The 20,080-nt window shown below is 41.7% G+C and overlaps 1 protein-coding gene across 1 annotated transcript in view; it reads right to left on the bottom strand.

Annotated features, from left to right (window-relative positions):
* Positions 1–8,477: 8,477 nt before the first annotated feature.
* The window catches only part of Rbm13 (RNA-binding motif protein 13), a 39,414-nt gene continuing 27,811 nt past the window's right edge, over positions 8,478–20,080 (bottom strand). The window contains exon 8 of the mRNA XM_053785659.2: positions 8,478–9,656. Coding sequence (XP_053641634.2) covers positions 9,435–9,656 — 222 coding nt within the window. The 3' untranslated portion in view covers positions 8,478–9,434. The remainder of the gene's footprint in view (positions 9,657–20,080) is intronic.

The following is a 20,080-nucleotide window of genomic DNA, read 5'->3' as shown; positions in this document are numbered from 1 at the left end:
CAAAAAGAAGCGCTAAGCCACAAGGGCTATACAGCACTTGGTTCAAAGGCATCTATACATTCACTTAACATCTCCCAAAATCTCTCTCTCTCCTCTGCATTCCTCTCTTCTCCAGGTGCATACACGCTTATTATGACCCACTTCTCGCATCCAACCTTTACTTTAATCCACATAATTCTTGAATTTACACATTCATATTCTCTTTTCTCCTTCCATAACTGATCATTTAACATTACTGCTACCCCTTCCTTTGCTCTAACTCTCTCAGATACTCCAGATTTAATCCCATTTATTTCCCCCCACTGAAACTCTCCTACCCCCTTCAGCTTTGTTTCGCTTAGGGCCAGGACATCCAACTTCTTTTCATTCATAACATCAGCAATCATCTGTTTCTTGTCATCCGCACTACATCCACGCACATTTAAGCATCCCAGTTTTATAAAGTTTTTTTTCTTCTCTTTTTTAGTAAGTGTCTACAGGAGAAGGGGTTACTAGCCCATTGCTCCCGGCATTTCTAATGGAATTTTGGAGAGAACACTTCAGCATCCTCCACTGCATAACCCTTATAGGTATGGCTTGGGAGGGAGTGACTACCAAGACTTTGAACTCTGCCTGGAGAAAATTGTGGCCAGATTGTGTCGACAAGAGGGATTTTGAAGAATTTGGGACTGACCCTAATGAGCCTATGTCTGTTGTAAAATCAATTGTGGCACTGGGGAGTTCCATGGGGTTGGATGTGAGTTTGGAGGATGTGGAAGAATTGGTGGAAGACCACAATGAAGAGCTCACCACTGAGGAGCTGCAAGAGCTTCAGCAGGAAGAGCAACACATCGCAGCTCAGGATCTTGCTGCAGAGGAGGAGGAAGAGAGATGGAAGAATGTGCCTTCTTCAGAAATTAAAGAGATTTTTACTATGTGGGGTAAGATGGAAAGCTTTATGGAGAAACATCACCCTAACAAGGTTGTTGCAAGCCAGGTTGGCAACATGTACAGTGACAAAGTCTTGGGCCATTTTAGGGAAGTGTTAAAGTGACGCCAGAAACAGAGCTCTCTCCACAGTTATTTTGTGAGACAGGACTCCAGTGACTCTCAAGGTGGTCCTAGTGGCATTAAGAAACAGAGAAGAGAAGCAACCCCAGAAAAGCAAATGGTACCTGAGGTGTTGATGGAAGGGGATTCCCCTTCCAAACTATAAACAGTTCACTCTCTCTCCTCCTCCAGTCTCCAATACACTAAGAAGAATCTCCAATAAAGGTAAGTGTTATGCTGTTAATGTTTCATTCATCATTTCCCATTGTATTGTTTATGTACTACATGTATATTTCATGTTAAAATTTTTTTTGTTTTAATACTTCAGGAACGGATTAATTGTATTTACATTATTTCTTATGGGGAAAATTGATTCGTAAATCGTAAATTTCGTTTCTAGTAACGGCTCCAGAAACGGATTAATTACGAAAAACGAGGGACCACTGTATATTGTGCCGAATAGGCACAGAACTCATTTAAAAATCAGTCCTTATTAAAATTTTATCTTATACATTTAAAGATGTATATTTTTTCATTTATGTTAATGTAAAAATCAATAATTTTGTACCATATGAACCTTAGAAAACCTACCTAACCTTATTATAAAATGCGCAAAATATTTACCCTAATCCAACTAAATTTGCATACACAAATTTTCGCTTGTCTTATCCGGCAAGAAGAGCATTGCCATTTAAGCCAAAATCGCAAGTTTTACCTATTCGACACGATAGGTAAACAGGTGATATCACAATATGCAGAGCAACCACTGTGAAAAAATAGTAGAATTCCAAGCGCTTTCGTGATTTCTTACGATCACAGAGATCGCCTTACACACTACGTTTTAAAGTACACAATGGACTAAGCTTTTCAGTCTGTAAGTGACTTCTCCCACTATCTTTCTGAACCATTGTTCAGCATGATTTTCGGATAAGTGATGCCGACATTCTGGAGTAACTTGAGCTCCAAGACCTCCCAATTCTCAAAGTGGACACTTATGTACTACCTGCCCGCGGGCAGAGACGCTTCCCCTACAATGTAGCTCGCTTATTTTTTGACTGCCGAGAGCTTCCATCCTCAGTTTATATTGCGGGACACCGTCTACAAGTCCGGGAGTTGATCCCCTACACCACAACAGTGTAGAAATTACTGGTGCTTCGGCCACTCGGTGAAATATTTCAGGTCCATGGCAGAATGCCCAGTCTGTGAGGCTGCCGACCATACCAATACATCATGCAGCCTACCTACTTCTTGCTTCAGCTGTAATGAGGCTCACCTGAGTTATTCTCGCTGTTGGCAGTCTCTCATCTCCGTCTCCAAGAGACTTCCACGACTTTCTTATTCTAGAGTTACTAAGAGGCCTCCATCCTCGGTGGTACCTGCTTCCACAATCTCCTCCGTGGTCACAGCTTACACAGTCACCTCTGTATCTAACTCTTTTGCAGTCCTGGACTCCGAGGTCCCTACCTCGTTGCATCATACTATCCTTGAATTTTCATCTTCTTGCTCGCATGTTTCTATGTCTACAAAACCTCCCACAACTACACCTTTCCTCCCCTTCTCTACTTCTCCAAAATTTAAAACATTCCCAAAGTTCAAATTACCTTTAACCCCTCCTTCACTTATCCTTCCTAAACATTTTTCCTTTCCAGTCTCTGTGCCTAGTTGTTTACCTTTTACTGGCTCTATTACGAGTGTGGAGGTTCATCCTCTCGCTCGTACAGTACCCTCCTCTCCTGTCCCCTCCCAAGTTGACTCTAACCTCTCAAATCCCCCCTTCTTTGGTAACTTTTATCGTCTCTCCACATGTAGACACCTCCTACTTCATGTTACCGGTATACTTCTCTTTGCTAATCATCACTTATTTATAGTGGAATATTCGAGGCCTCAGGGGTAATCGGGGTGAGCTTCAAGTGTTGCTCTCCTAGTTTTCCCGTTTGTGTCTGTTTGCAAGAACCTAAATTACATTCTGCTGTTATCCATCCCATCTTGGGCTTTGTTTTATTGCATTCATCGGATCTTTTTCCCGAAGGAACATTTAATGAAAGTGCACATCTTGTATGCACCAGTATACCATGCCACCACATCTTTGCTCATACTTCGCACCGTTACACTGCAGCCTGCATCTACTTGAACAAATGGTATACAGTCTGTTCTATGTATCTCTCTCCTTCGCGAGCATTATCTATTCCAGATATTGCGTTACCGCCACCTCTTCTGTTATTAGCAGATTTTAATGCTCATCATTTCCTCTGGGGGGGGGTCTCGCTGTGACTTGTGGCGATCAGTTAAAGGCTCTTCTCATTTCTCTTCCCCTCCATGTTTTAAATACCGGTAGTCCCACCCATTTTGACCCTCGTACTCAATCTCTCTATCTCTGCATTGATCTCTCAGTTTGCTCATCAACTGCACTTGACTTTACCTGGTCTGTGCTTCCAGATTTACATGACATCGATCATTTTCCTATCCTCCTTACTTCCCATTCGTATTCTCACCCTCCTCAAAGCCCGCATTGGCAGTTTGAATAAGTGAATTGGTACCTGTACTCGCGTCAAACTGTTTAGAGTGAGGATCCCTCAAACCTTGAGGAGGTACTCTCAGAAATGCGTGCCTTAGTGGTCTACTGCTTGTGCTCGTGCAGTACATTTGAAACGTGCTGCATGAGGCCAATATCATTACAATAGGACCAAAGTGACTCCTTGATTTTAAATGGGTGAGAGCTGTTGCCCAACGTGTCATCTGTGAAGCTAAACGCACTTGTTGGCGGGATTATGTTTCTACCAATACTTCGGCTTCCTCTATGAGTACAGTTTGGAAAAGAGTACAGAAAATGAGGGGCAAGTACTCTCCAGATCCGGCTCCCATTCTTCGGGTTGAAAATTAGACACGTGCAACATGTGGGTATCTTTATTGTGACGTTTCACCATCCAGTCGCTTTCAATACAAATTCAAGGACATAACTGGAAGACAGTAGAACTATATACAAAAGATGAGGTAATCAGTCCCTCAGCCTTGAAGTTGTTGTGAAGAGCACCGTAGTCATGAAGAATCTGGAGCACAGGTGATTATTATTCCAAGTTTGGCGGTACTGTCCTGGCCTGGGTCTTTTTCATTTGATGACCAGGTTTTGGCTCTCTGTCACGAGAGTGTCTTGAAAGGCATGTCAGCTGCGTAGCAGCAGGCGATATCACGAAGGGCAGAGGAAGCAATCGCTACAGGGTCCATCTGGAGCTACACCCCAGCTTTAGACCAAGCACTGGGGAAGCTCAGCTTCATGATGATTGGTTGACAGGAAGCTTCATGCTGAATGGTCGGTGAAGTTATATCTAGTTGTGGAGCCATTTTTTATGGACCTGAATCTTGTTCTGGAGACTTGGTTTATCTTGATCTTTCTGCAGGTGTTGCTTAGATATTTTTCAGTGTCTTCCAGCAGGTCTTGAAGTGTGGATGGGTCTTTGTAATCAGTGGTGTACTCGACAGTCCCATTTTGTAGTCGAGTGTACAGCCTCTCCTCACTTAGCAACGTACTCGTTATTACCAACGACTCGGACTTATGACAGGCTCTCTGACCAGTATGCATACCTAAATAATGTATATTAGAGCTGATTTCCTCTATTCTAATTACTATATACAGTAAACTACTGTATAAACATTTAAAAATATACCAGAAATGTTATAAATGGTGCAAGGTGACATTAAAATGTCACTGAGGAGCATACCATTATACATAGTATGCTCCTCACTTAGTGACAAATTCGTTTACCAACATGGTTTTAGGAATGCAACTCCATCGTTAAGTGAGGAGAGGCTGTAGTTCTTTGCAGGACATTGCAGTACTGTGAGGGGCACTTGTATAGAGCTCTACACCTGGCCAGTTTGCATAGCCAGGCTGTCAAAACTTCCTCTATCCTTGGATATTCCTGTTGCTTCAGCAGGTTGGCTCTTGGCTGATAGTTGGTGCAGTTGAGTGAGATCACTGATTGGTCCATTTCAGCGGTGGAGGCATTGTCACTGGTAGGCAGGATTCCCCAGTGGAAGTAGGTCATACCCAAGAGACGAGTTAGTAGTAGTGAAGAAGATTGTGGAGATGTCCTCTGAACCAAGATTCCATGATGTTGCAGTGTCTGACAGGCTGTTCACGAATGGTATACAATACCGACAATACAATGCACATTTCCTCCAACGTCGTCACCACTCTAACACCCTTACTTTATCTTCCCTCCTTGGTGAGGGCCCCACCTTTGACACAGGCTCCCTATTTGACTTTTTGACAGCAACTGATTTATTACACAGACTTTGATTATACAGTGGTACCTTGGGATATGAACAGCTGAAAACTCGAGCAATTATGTACTAAGTGTATTTATGGAAGTGTATTTTTGGGGATCTGAAACGGATTAATCTAATTTACATTATTCCACATGGGAACAAATTCATTTGGTATCGACACTCGAACAGCCTTCTGGAACGAATTAAGTTTGTATCCCGACGTACCACTGTACTTCCTTTAGTACTCCTCACAGCCGTTTCTAACTACCTCTTTGTCATCCTCTCCACCCCTGGCTATTTTTTATTCCAGCCACACACCCTGCAATGCAGCACTGTACGACCCTCGTGGGTTTAGTGCTTATTTTTTATTAATAATAAGTGTTGTGAAGTGAATTACACAAGCAGATTAAGTTTAAGTTGGCAGCAAGCTGACAAGGGCTCCTTCAAACTTAAGTTAATTTTGGGTCTCATGGCAAGTTTAACATAATATCCCCTGGTGGGATCATTATTGTATTTATGAGGAAGCGTTAATCCTATCAGGGTCACAGCGCCTGGGGAATGGGATGTAATCATATTTGATCTGAGGAAAGGGAGGGCAGCTCTCATTCTTTGAATCAAAAGCCATTCATCGACATCAAGGCACTGAAGTGCAAGTTTTACCTTGTCATTCTTAACTAAGAATTGTAATACAATTTTGGTGTGGTTGTAGCATTTAAAGATAATGGCTTACCATTATTATATATTATTGATAACAGTAATGCTATTACTTTAGATGTGTCAAGCAAAAATTCCTGTGGTTCATTCAACACAAGGGTTGAAGTTCAATCCATCATCCCCTAAGTGCGAACAAAGCTACTCTCGCAGTTGCTGTATGACCCTTGTGGGTTTAGTGCTTGGTTTTGATAGTAATAATAATAATAATACTCTTGCAGTCAGATTTTCCCAATCAAGAACCAGACAGATTGAGTGAGTATACACTCTTTAATAATCTTTGGTGTGTCCATATCTGAATACTCTGGCTATCAGTTGATTTCCATAATCTGTAGATATTGTGCTTGTTGTGTACAAAGTGTTTGTTATGGCATAAGCAGGTTGATTTATTGGGTTTAGTTTGTTGACTACATAAAGGTCATTAAAGCTGCATGTAGGCCCACCTGTGCACCACCAGTCAATAATATTTAAAGCCTAATAACAGTCTGAGCCTACTTCCTAGTGAAATACACCAGAATTAAGTTTCAATCTGATGAGAATTCTTGAGCTATCACACAAACTTTTTAGACAAAATATAAATCTGATAGCCACTGTTTTTTAATAGGTAAATTTCCTTTCAGGGGGGGATACACTGATGCTGAAGGATCATGGTCCAAGGAACTGGAGGTACCCTACCTTCCTTGGACCAAATCTGATTTAGTACCTCCCCATTAACGTAATAACATAGGTAAGGATAGTTTGTACTGCTGAACAACAATTTAAAAATTTAATTTTGGCAAGATAACATTAAATTTAGAATACTAGATACAATTTTTTTGTTTTTAATAAACCGGCAATATCCCACCAAGGAAGAGTGACCTTAAAAGAAATACAAGCTTTTCTTTTTAAATTTAGTAATTTATACAGAAGGGGTTACTAGCCCCTTGCTCCTGGCATTTTAGTTGCCTCTTACAACACAGAGGAATAATTCTTTTCCACTTCCCCAAGGAGATAAGATTATAATAAAGAAGAAAAAGAACTATTAATAAAATACGAGAAAGCCCAGATGGGTGTGTAAATATATATGAGTGAACATGAATATGTAGTGTGACATAAGTTTAAGTAGCAGTATCAAGATAAACCCGTTATCCCTGTGTTTATGAGACAGAAAAGAAAAGACACCAGCAATCCTACCATCATTTAAAAAAATTACAGGTTTCCATTTTACACTCACTTGGCAGGATGGTAATACCTCCCTAGATGGTTGCTGTTTACCAACCTACTGCCTAGGATACATAAAAATATTGTAATTTAAGTACATGTACAAAATGTTTTAATGAGGGACAAATAACATTATTATACAGAAGGGCCCCGCTTTACAGCATTTCATAATACACCGTTTCACTAATACAGTGGTTTTCATTTATACCCACTCTTCATTTATTCAGACTTCCTACAACACATACATTCACTACTAACTGCAAGCTAAGGATGCAAATAGTTTAAGGTAAGTAATGAAAAGGTTAGTGGACGAGTTTGGGAGGGTGTGTAAAGGAAGAAAGTTGAAAGTGAACATAGATAAAAGTAAGGTGATGTGGGTATTGAATGAGTTAGAGAAAAATTGGATATTAGATTGGAGGGAGGGAGTATGAAAGAAGTGAATGTGTTCAGAAATTTGGGAGTAGATTTGTCAGCGGATGGGTTTATGAAGGACGAGGTAAACCATAGAATGTATGAGAATATAGTGGTACCAACACTCTTATACGAGTGTGAAGCATGGGTTGTGAATGTTGCAGCAAGGAGGAGGCCGGAGGCAGTGGAGATTCTGTGTCTAAGGGCAATGTGTGGTGTAAATATTATGCAGAGAATTTGTAGTGTGGAAATTAAGAGGAGGTGCTGAGTTACTAAAAGTATTATTCAGAGCTGAGGAGGGCTTGTTGAGGTAGCTTGGTCATTTAGAGAGGATGGAGCACATTAGGATGACTTGGGCAAATAAATCTGTAGTGGAGGGAAGGAGGGGTAGGAGTCATCCTAGGAAAGGACAGAAGATAAGAGAGGTTTTTGTAGAGAAGGGGCTTGGACATACAGCAGGCATATGTGATAGTGTTAAACAGGAGTGGAGACAAATAGTTTTTGGGACTTGACGAGCTGTTGCAGTGTGAGCAGGGTAATATTTTGTGAAGAGATTCGGGAAAACCAGTTAGCCGGACTTGAGTCTTGGACACGAAGTACAATGCCTGCACTTTAAAGGAGGGGTTTGGGATAATGGCTGCTTGGAGTGACATCTAAACTGTCATATCTGGATGTCTCTGGAAAGACTGAGTATGTGTGAATGATGGTCACCTACCGTGGTAGGAGACGGCTGACGTGTAAGAAAAAAAAAAATACTGACATGTAAATTTCCATTAGTTACACTGTACATAAAATGGTCATGTTATATGGCAGGTATAATTAACGGCTATGGTAGGAAGACATTTGGTGCAAAGAAAGCCTTTTATTATTAACTTTTCACCCACACAAGGGCCTTTATTAAGACATTCCAGGAATAAAGCAACAAAGTATTATACACACACCTTTTCCCTCTTAGTTCATTTTGAATTGTAGAAATAAAGCTGCAGATACTCAACAATCTGATTGGGAACACTGGGAACATCCAGCAAATCTTTTCATTTAGTGGTAGTGTAGCTGACAACCAATCCCAGGTTCTCCAACTCATCAAAACTAACAGGAGTCTTATATCCTGGAAAACCATATGCACTGCAAACTTACCAGATCAAATGTCAACCATCAGGCATGTACAAGATCTCAAAAGGTGGGCAAAACACTAGTCTACAGCTGTATGACTCATGCAAACTTACTAATTTTCAGAAACATTAACAACAGATTCTACACGGTGGAACATCACTTGAACACAAGTATGAAAGGAAAATATACAATTAGAACTATGCCTGTTATACAGAGACAAACACACACTCCTCATGGAACAGATATATGTAGAAATCATTAAGGAAACCCCAAAGAATATTGGAAGATTTGTGTAGGGAAAACCTAACTCCTGAATCCAAAATTCACTCTCATCCTAGAGGTGATGTGGATTTCCTCTAAGATCACAACCACAAATGATACCTAACCTCACTTCTCCACCTGCTGCTGTATTCCTAGTATGACTTAATAAAGCCCACTGTCTGAGTGAAATGTTATCTAAAAGGGTCTCCTCTGCAACAAGAGCCTTTCTACAATTTAATGGTCTTCTTTAGGCATGGGACATTAACAGCATTAAATTAAAAGGCTACAAATAACAATGAAATTTAATAAAATTTAGTTATTCACAGATTTTGTCCATGAAACTTAATCATGAAACATTTTAAATATACAACAATAATGTATGATGTGTATATTTCAATTTGAATATATAAACTAGCATTAATGAAACTCCTAATGCTTTTCCCTCAAGATGTAATTTTGACTTTATCAGAGGTTTCTGGTTCTTCATATTCCACTTCTAGTCGTGCTTTACTACGATGCTTTACAACTTTTGGGGCTCTGCTTGGTTTTACTGATTTCTTGCGCTTAAGGGAAAATTCTGACAGATCTTCATTGCTTTCCTTATCAACATCACCAGAATCTTCTTCCTCTTCTTCAGAGGTTAAGGCCAGTTTATCTGCAGCATCCTGAAAATTTTAACGAGATAATATTTTAAAGAGAGTATAAAACAATTTTGAAAAAATATATATATGTATGTATGTATATACAGTGGACCCCCGCATAGCGATATTAATCCGTGCAAGAGAGCTCATTGTTATGCGAAATTATCGTTATGCGAATGAATTTTCCCCATAAGAAATAATGGAAATCAAATTAATCCGTGCAAGACACCCAAAAGTATGAAAAAAAAATTTTACCACATGAAATATACATTTTCCTACACACAACGAGAAGGATACATGCACAATAGTAGAGTAGTACATGCACAATATATATTGTGCATGTACTACTCTACTAAATGAAGAATAAATGACACTTACCTTTATTGAAGATGCAGCAATGACTGATGAGACACTGTGTCCTGGGAGTGCCTTTTCCTCCTGAGTACTGTAGGTCCTGTTTGGCATTTTCTTCCAGAACAGGCCTTATCACACTGTGTATGCCACTACGATTCTTAAATCTCTCAAACCAACCTTTGCTGGCTTTAAATTCACCAATATGAACACTAGTTCCAGGCATTTTTCCCTGTTCACCTGGGTGTTAGTCGACTGGTGTGGGTTGCATCCTGGGAGACAAGATTAAGGACCCCAATGGAAATAAGTTAGTCTTCGATGACACTGACTTTTTTGGGTTATCCTGGGTGGCAAATCCTCTGGGGTTAATTGTTTCTTGGTATTCTCAATAAGCCACACCAACAATGGTGCTACAGCAGCAGCAGCAGCAGCAGCAGCTGACAGTGCTACAGCAGCAGCAGCAGCTGACAGTGCTACCGCAGCAGCAGACGATGCTACAGCAGCAGCAGACGGTACTACAGCAGCAGCAGCAGCTGATGGTGGTACAGCAGCAGCAGCAGCTGAGTGCTACAGCAGCAGCAGACGATGCTACAGCAGCAGCAGACGATGCTACAGCAGCAGCAGACGGTACTACAGCAGCAGCAGCAGACGGTACTACAACAGCAGCAGCAGCAGCTGATGGTGGTACAACAGCAGCAGCAGCTGACAGTGCTACAGCAGCAGCAGACAATGCTACAGCAGCAGCAGACGGTACTACAGCAGCAGCAGCAGCTGACGGTGGTACAGCAGCAGCAGCAGCTGACAGTGCTACAGCAGCAGCAGCAGCTGATGGTGGTACAGCAGCAGCAGCAGCAGCTGTACCACCAATAGTAGCGATGGTTGATTGGGGTTTATTATACAACCTGGCCAGCTCGGAGACACGCACTCCACTTTCATACTTATCAATGATCTTTTTCTTCATCTCTATAGTAATTCTCACCCTTACTGCTGTAGGGTTGGCACTAGAAGCTTTCTTGGGGCCCATGGTCACTTATTTTGCAGATAAAATCACCAAAAACACTGTAATAATACGAAATGTTCCGATTGTATGCTTGGATGTTACCGCGGAGGCTGGCTGGTAAACAATGCCTCCGGCAGAACATGTGAGCGTGGCTCAGGCCGCACATAGACGAGTCTCGGACGAACAGCGTTGAGCGGGTTTTTTAGCGGTATGCGAGGCAAAATCTTAGCGATAAAATGTAGCGGTATGCGGATTTAACGTTATGTAAGGCCAACGGTATGCGGGGGTCCACTGTATATGTATATATATTTTATTTATTTATATATTAGCACTGTCCAAAAATGATTACTGGTTATCTTAATAGTTTTTCATTGCATTTATGGATTTAGAAAAGGCATATGATACAGTGGATAGGGGAGCAATGTGGCAGATGTTGCAAGTGAACAGAAGAAGAAGTAGCTATGGTTTACCTCGTCCTTCATAAACCCATCCGCTGACAAATCTACTCCCAAATATCTGAAGGAGAGACGGCAATTACTTCCCCATAAAAGTAGGCCTTAGACAGGTATGTGTAATGTCACCATGGTTGTTTAACATATTTATAGATAGAATTGTAAAATAAATAAATGCTAAGGTTTTGGGGAGAGGGATGGGATTAAATTATGGGGAATCAAATACAAAATGGGAGTTGACAGTTACTTTTTGCTGATGATACTGTGCTTTCGGGGGATTCTAAAGAAAAGTTGCATAGGTTAGTGGACGAGTCTGGGAGGGTGTGTAAAGGTAGAGAGTTGAAAGTGAATATAGATAAGAGTAAGCTGATGAGGGTATCAAACAATTTAAATAAAGAAAAACTGGATATCACATTGGAGGGAGGGAGGGAGTATGGAAGAAGTGAATGTTTTCAGATATTTGGGAGTTGATTTGTCAGCAGATAGGTTTATGAAGGATGAAGTAAACCATAGAACTGATGAAGGAAAAAAGGTGAGTGGAGCATCGAGGTATTTGTGGAGAAAAAGAACGTTACCCATGGAGGCAAAGAAGGGAATGTAGGAGAGTATATTGGTACCAACACTCTTATATGGGTGTGAAGCATGGGCTGTAAATGCTGCAGCAAGGAGATGGCTGGAGGCAGTGGAGATGTCCTGTCTAAGGGCAATGTGTGGTGTAAATATTATGCAGAGAATTCGTAGTGTGGAAATTAGGAGGTGTGGAGTTATTAAAAGTATTAGTGAGAGGGCTGAAGAGGTTCTGTTGAGGTGGTTTGGTCATTTAGAGAGAATGGAACAGAGTAGAATGGCTTGGAGAGCATATAAATCTGTTGAGGAAGGCAGGGTAGGGGTTGTCCCCAAAAAGGTTGGAGGGAGGGGATAAAGGCAGTTTTGTGGGCGAAGGGCTTGGACTTCCAGCAAGCGTGTGTGAGCATGTTAGATAGGAGTGAATGGAAACGAATGGTTTTTGGGACCTGATGAGCTGTTGAGTGTGAGTTGGGCAATTTTTTGTGAAGGGATTCAGATAAACTGGTTAGCCGGACTCGAGTCCTGGAAATGGGAAGTACAATGCCTGCACTTTAAAGGAGGGGGTTTGGGATATTAGCAGTTCGTTTGGAGAGATGTCTAAACTGTCACATCTGAGCGCCTCTGCAAAGACAGTGATTATGTATGAGTGATGGTGAAAGTGTTGAATGATGATGAAAGTTTTTTCTTTCTTTCTGGGTTTTCCTTTCTTTTTGGGTCACCCTGCCTCGGTGGGAAACGGCCGATGTGTTAAAAAAAAGAAAAATAATAATAATCATCATCTCTCACAGATTGCTAATGACTTCTAAAGTAATCAAATCAAATGAAACACTGACAACTTTAGGAATAAATTCATAACCACTGCTTTGGCAGCAAAAATACACCCAAAGCCACATAATGACCCCTGATGTTCTCATATCTAATCTGGAGGTGAACAGCACCTCTCTTTGCAATGCTTTATAGCTGTCTTAATGATTGCACCACTCAGTGAGAGCACCTTTACCTTCGATATACCTTTTTTGAGTTCCAAGAGTTTTTCTACTTCCAGAGCCCAGTCATGGGCCAGGTTCATCTGGTGTTTGCCTGGTCAACTAGGCTATTACTACTGGTGGCCTGTTTTGCCCAAATATCCATCACAGCCTGGTTGATCTGGGAAATCAAAGATTCCTCCTCTTCCCATCACACCTTGTCAGTGACATGTTAAGCAGTGAAACCCTGGTTTATCTCATAAAGGAGAGGCTAGCTCTCTACAACCCCAGGAATTAGGTAAGACACATATGCAACAGTTAGGCAACTTTATTCCTAAACGTTTCGCCTACACAGTAGGCTTCTTCAGTCGAATACAGAATGTATGCAGGAACAGTAGAGATGTGAAGACAATGTAATCAATCCATCACCCTTAAAGTCGTAGAATTTGAGGTTGTCAGTCCCTCAGCCTGGAGAAGTTCTGTTCCATAGTCAGGAACTATCAGATAGTACCTGACTATGGAACTGAACTTCTCCAGGCTGAGGGACTGACAACCTCAAATTCTACGACTTTAAAGGTGATGGACTGGTTACATCATCTTCACATCTCTACTGTTCCTGCCTACTTTCTGTATTCGACTGAAGAAGCCTACTGTGTAGGCGAAACGTTTCGGAATAAAGTTGCCTAACTGTTGCATATGTGTTTTACCTAACAACCTGTCGGTATTGTATACCATTTTGATGTTCAACCCCAGGAATGTTATAATTACTCATGTGAGTTTGTAGGATGTGACCTGTAGCTCTTGGTCTCGCCTTTTAACAACTGAGCGAATTAAGAACATAAGAAAGGAGGATCACTGCAGCAGGCCTGTTGGCCCATACTAGGCAGGTCCTTTACAATTCATCCCACTAACAAAACCTTTGCCCAACTCGATTTTCAATGCTACCCAAGAAATAAGCTCTGATGTGCAAGTCCCACCTAGGTAGTAGGTTGGTAAACAGTAACCGCCCAGGGAGGTACTACCGTCCTGCCAAATGAGTGTAAAACGAAAGTCTGTAATTGTTTTACGTGATGGTAGGACTGCTGGTGTCCATTTTTCTGTCTCATAAACATGCAAGGTTTCAGGTACAGTGGACCCCCGCATAGCGACTTTAATCCGTGCAAGAGGGCTCATTGTTATGCAAAATGATCGGTATGCGAATGAATTTTCCCCATAAGAAATAATGGAAATCAAATTAATCCGTGCAAGACACCCAAAAGTATGAAAAAAAAAATTTTACCACATGAAATATACATTTTCCTACACACAAAGAGAAGGATACATGCACAATAGTAGAGTAGTACATGCACAATATATATTGTGCATGTACTACTCTACTAAATGAAGAATAAATGACACTTACCTTTATTGAAGATGCAGCAATGACTGATGAGACACTGTGTCCTGGGAGTGCCTTTTCCTCCTGAGTACTGTAGGTCCTGTTTGGCATTTTCTTCCAGAACAGGCCTTATCACACTGTGTATGCCACTACGATTCTTAAATCTCTCAAACCAACCTTTGCTGGCTTTAAATTCACCAATATGAGCACTAGTTCCAGGCATTTTTCCCTGTTCACCTGGGTGTTAGTCGACTGGTGTGGGTTGCATCCTGGGAGACAAGATTAAGGACCCCAATGGAAATAAGTTAGTCTTCGATGACACTGACTTTTTTGGGTTATCCTGGGTGGCAAATCCTCTGGGGTTAATTGTTTCTTGGTATTCTCAATAAGCCACACCAACAATGGTGCTACAGCAGCAGCAGCAGCAGCTGACAGTGCTACAGCAGCAGCAGACGATGCTACAGCAGCAGCAGCAGCTGACAGTGCTACAGCAGCAGCAGACGATGCTACAGCAGCAGCAGCAGCTGATAGTGCTACAGCAGCAGCAGACGATGCTACAGCAGCAGCAGACGATGCTACAGCAGCAGCAGACGGTACTACAGCAGCAGCAGACGGTACTACAGCAGCAGCAGCTGACGGTGGTACAACAGCAGCAGCAGCTGACAGTGCTACAGCAGCAGCAGACGATGCTACAGCAGCAGCAGACGGTACTACAGCAGCAGCAGATGGTACTACAGCAGCAGCAGCAGCAGCAGCTGACAGTAGTACAACAGCAGCAGCAGCTGTACCACCAATAGTAGCGATGGTTGATTGGGGTTTATTATACAACCTGGCCAGCTCGGAGACACGCACTCCACTTTCATACTTATCAATGATCTTTTTCTTCATCTCTATAGTAATTCTCACCCTTATTGCTGTAGGGTTGGCACTAGAAGCTTTCTTGGGGCCCATGGTCACTTATTTTGCAGATAAAATCACCAAAAACACTGTAATAATACGAAATGTTCCGATTGTATGCTTGGATGTTACCGCGGAGGCTGGCTGGTAAACAATGCCACCGGCGGCACATGTGAGGCTGGCTAAGGGCGCACATTGGACACGTCTCGGACGAAGAGCGGTGAGCGGGTTTTTGAGCGGTATGCGAGGCAAAATTTTTGCGATAAAAGCGAGCGGTATGCGGATTGAACGTTATGTGATGCGTACGGTATGCGGGGGTCCACTGTACGTCTTGCTACTTCTACTTACACTTAGGTCACACTACACATACATGTACAAGCATATATATACACACCCCTCTGGGTTTTCTTACTAGTTCTTGTTCTTGTTTATTTTCTCTTATCTCCATGGGGAAGTGGAACAGAATTCTTCCTCCGTAAGGCATGCATGTTGTAGGAGACGACTAAAATGCCGGGAGCAAGGGGCTAGTAACCTCTTCTCCCGTATATATTACTAAATGTAAAAGGGGAAACTTTCGTTTTTCCTTTTGGGCCACCCCGCCTCGGTGGGATACAGCCAGTGTGTTGAAAGAAAGAAAGTGCAAGTCCCACTCAAATCCAACCCCTCTCACTCATGTACTTATCCAACCTAAATTTGAAACTACCCAAAGCCCTAGCCTCAATAACCCAACTAGGTAGACTGTTCCACTCATCAACTACCCTATTTCCAAACCAATACTTTCCTATGTCCTTTCTAAATCTAAACTTATCTAATTTAAATCCATTACTGCGGGTTCTCTCTTGGAGAGATATCCTCAAGACCTTATTAATATCCCCTTTATTAATACCTATCTTCCACTTATACACTTCGATCAGGTCTCCCCTCATTCTTCATCTAACAAGTGAATGTAACTTAAAAGTCTTCAATCGTTTTTCATAAGGAAGATTTCTAATGCTATGTATTAATTTAGTCATCCTACGCTGAATGTTTTCTAACAAATTTATGTCCATTCTGTAATATGGAGACCAGAATTGAGCTGCATAATCTAGGTGAGGCCTTACTAATGATGTATAAAGCTGCAGTATGACCTCTGGATTTCTGTTGCTTACACTTCTTGATATAAATCCCAGTAATCTATTTGCCTTATTACGTACGCTTAGGCATTGCTGTCTTGGTTTAAGGTTGCTGCTCACCATAACCCCCAAGTCCTTTTCGCAATGTGAAACAGCTGTCATATAACTTTTACAGACTACTTTCACTGCATTTCTTCAAGTTAATTTAATTCTTTAATACTCAAAGGTTGAAGAAAAATTTTCTAGTATCTCTCTAGCTCATTTTGGTGTAAAATTTCCAATCATCCTCTTGCTCCTTTTTCATCTATGCCTAATATTTACTGTTTATGTAATGATCATATCCCTTACATTTTTTCCTTCCTCCAGTTACATAAGGCCTAGTTTTCACTTTCCTCAAATCAGGCACCAGTCTGAATATACTAGTAAACTTTATACTTTATCAAATGACACTATATTTTAATAAATCTTCCTGATTACGTGGTTCGGGCATTTCAAGAGGATGGAAAAGGACAGGCTGACTAAGAGGGTACTGTATATAAATGTAGGGTGGGAGACATAGGGGTCATTCTAGGAAGGGCTAGGGAAGGAGGTAAAAGAAGTTAAGAGTGATTAGGGCTTGAACATCCAAAAGGTTTGTGTGACCTAGATCGGGGCAAACACTGGAGTGTGAGCAATGTAACATTTGCCAAGGTATTTAAATGTAAAGTGGAAAGCAGTGTAAAGAGCAGTACTGCCTCTCCTCACTCAGTGATGTACTCGTTTACCGATGCCTCGAATTTATGACAGGCTCTCTGACCAGTATTCATACCTAAATAATTTATATTAGAGCTTATTTCCTCTATTCAGTCTATTTCAATATACAGTACACTACTGTATAAACATTTAAAAGTATACCAGAAATGTTATAAATGGTGCAAAGGTGACATTAAAACAATATCAAAGATGGTTGACACAACCCACTACCATTATAGTACGTATTCTCCTCACTGAGCGATGAATTCGTTTAACAATGTGGTCTTAGGAATGGAACTCAGTCATTAAGTGAGAAAAGTCTGTACAGTAGGACCCCACTTATATGGCAGGTTAGGTTCCAGGCTACTGCCGGAAAGCAGAACGCCATTTTTTCCACTTATAAATGCATATAAATGTCAGACAAGTTTACACTAACTTTTATTAAGTTAGTAATAGAACTAGGCATCAAAAAACACAATAAAAAGTAAAATACATATACAATACATTCATTACTTACCTTAAAATATTTGTAGTCTTAATGTTGGGTGAGAGGTGAGCAGTACTTATTAATAGGAAGTTAGGTGTAGGTAGCCCTGGCTCCCCGTCCCAAACTTAATATACGATATTTAAAGCAGCCCAGAGAGATAAAATACACATACAGTACACTCATTATTTACCTTAAAATATGTGTAGTCTTAATGTAGGATGAGGTAACTGTGACAGTGGTGACGTGTACTTAGCTCAGTGGTGACGTGTACTTAGCTCTGTGAAGACCTGTTTGTGTGCTCTCTGTGAATCTGAACCAGGATGCCCTCTCTTGAGCAACTTTACCAGCAGCTGAAAGAAGAGCTTAGGGTTGCTAAGCAGGAGATACGGCGATTAACGGAGGAGAACAAGAGGATTCGAAGTAATCCTCCTATTGTGAGTCCCCAGGTTAAGAGGGGAGCTTGGTCAGTGGCCGGGCAACATGGAACCAAGCTGAGGATCAAGAAGACTGTTGGAGAGGCAGAAACAACGAGGACCCAGAAGACTGCTGTGGAAACTTCCAACCCATTTTCAGTGCTACCTGACGAATGTGGGTGTTCTACTGGGAATGTCACAACGAGCACCAAGGAAGCATTGGCTGAAGTGAGTGAGACATCCCTGGAAACCCCAACGAAAACCATCGAGAACGTCTTGACGAATTCCACAAGTGAAGGTGTAGTGCTACCTAAAGAATGCGAGTCGACTACCGGGAACATCATGACGGACGTCGCCAAGGAAGGTAAAAACATTGTTGTTGTTGGGGATAGCCAGATTAGGTACATGGATAGGGCATTCTGCTTGAAGGATAGGAGTAGGAGGCAGAGTGTGTGTTTTCCTGGGGCTGGGATGAAGGATATTGTTAGCAATTTGGATGATATCATGAGAGGTAATGGGAGCAATCCTATTATCTGTCTCAGTGCTGGAGGCAACAACGTTGGCAGACGTAGGAGTGAGGACCTGATTAGAAGGTATAGGTCAGCAATAGAGATAATTAGGAGGAAGGGTGGGAACCCTGTCATATGTGGTATTTTGCCAAGGAGAGGAGTTGGAAATGAATGGTTGTCCAGAGCAATTGGTGTCAATTGCTGGCTGGACAAATACTGTAAGGAAAATGCGGTAACATTCATTGACAACTGGGACCTCTTCTATGGCAGAAATGACATGTATGCCAGGGATGGGGTTCACTTATCTAGGTGTGGGGTGGGAGCACTGGCCAGGGGATTACCAACAGACCCCTGGCAGTCTTCAAGCTGGCACTGGACAAGCACCTAAAGTCGGTTCTTGACCAGCCGGGCTGTGGCTCGTACGTTGGTTTGCGTGCAGCCAGCAGCAACAGCCTGGTTGATCAGGCTCTGATCCACCAGGAGGCCTGGTCACAGACCGGGCCGCGGAGGCGTTGACCCCCGAAACTCTCTCCAGGTAAACTCCAGGTAATGCAGTGGAGGGAGCTGTTAGGTCTTTAAACTAGGAATAGTTAGTGGTATGGGTTTTGGCGGGAAAACAGTGAAGTCGCAGTGTAGTAATACGAGTACTAGGAGAACTAGTAATAGGCAAAATGAGGTGGATATTGGAAAGCCAGTGGCACTAATTGACAAGGACAGTAATAGGTTTAGTGGAATAACAGAAAGGAGCAGGAAGGGTAAAGAGAAAGGAGGGTCCTTAAATATATATTACACAAATAGTCGTAGTGCTAGGAATAAGATGGACGAGTTGAGACTAGTTGCTAGTGCAGGTAACATTGATGTATTTGCCATAACCGAGACGTGGTTTAATTCAAGAAGTCGGGACATGCCTGCGGAATGTCACATTCAGGGTTTTAAATTGTTCCAAGTAGATAGAAGTATCAGGAAGAGGGGTAGGGGTGGCATTGTATGTCCGAGATCGCTTGAACTGTTGCATAAAAATGGGTATTAAGTCTGAAGTAACACATACAGAGTCTGTTTGGATAGAATTTTCAGAGGGGCATGAAAAATTGATTTTAGGTGTGATATACCGTCCCCCAAACTTAGATAGGGACCAGGGGAGACTACTATGGGAGGAAATTGTTAGGGCCACAAAGCATGATAATGTAGTAATTCTAGGAGACTTTAACTTTAGTCATATTGATTGGAATTTCTTGATTGGGAATTTAGAATCATACGACTTCTTAGAAGTAGTTCAGGATTGTTTTTTGAAGCAGTTTGTGACAGAACCTAAAAGGGGTAATAACCTGCTTGACTTAGTTCTGGCAAACAATGAATCCCTTGTTAATAATTTAGAAATTTCAGAGGAACTGGGTGCTAGCGACCACAAATCAATTACATTTAGCATTGAATGGAAGTATGATAGTAGGGATAACTCAGTAACAGTCCCAGATTTTCGCTTAGCAGATTACGATGGGCTTAGAGAACACTTATCTGTTGACTGGGGTAACGAAGAGAGCTATCAATATGACAGTTTTCTGAACACTATACATGCTGCTCAAAGAAC

This window comes from Cherax quadricarinatus, chromosome 14 (genome assembly GCF_038502225.1).
Source record: "Cherax quadricarinatus isolate ZL_2023a chromosome 14, ASM3850222v1, whole genome shotgun sequence".
Classification (NCBI taxonomy): Eukaryota; Metazoa; Arthropoda; class Malacostraca; order Decapoda; family Parastacidae; genus Cherax; species Cherax quadricarinatus.
Note: the sequence above shows the minus strand (reverse complement) of the source record. Positions and strands in the feature narration are given on the sequence as shown.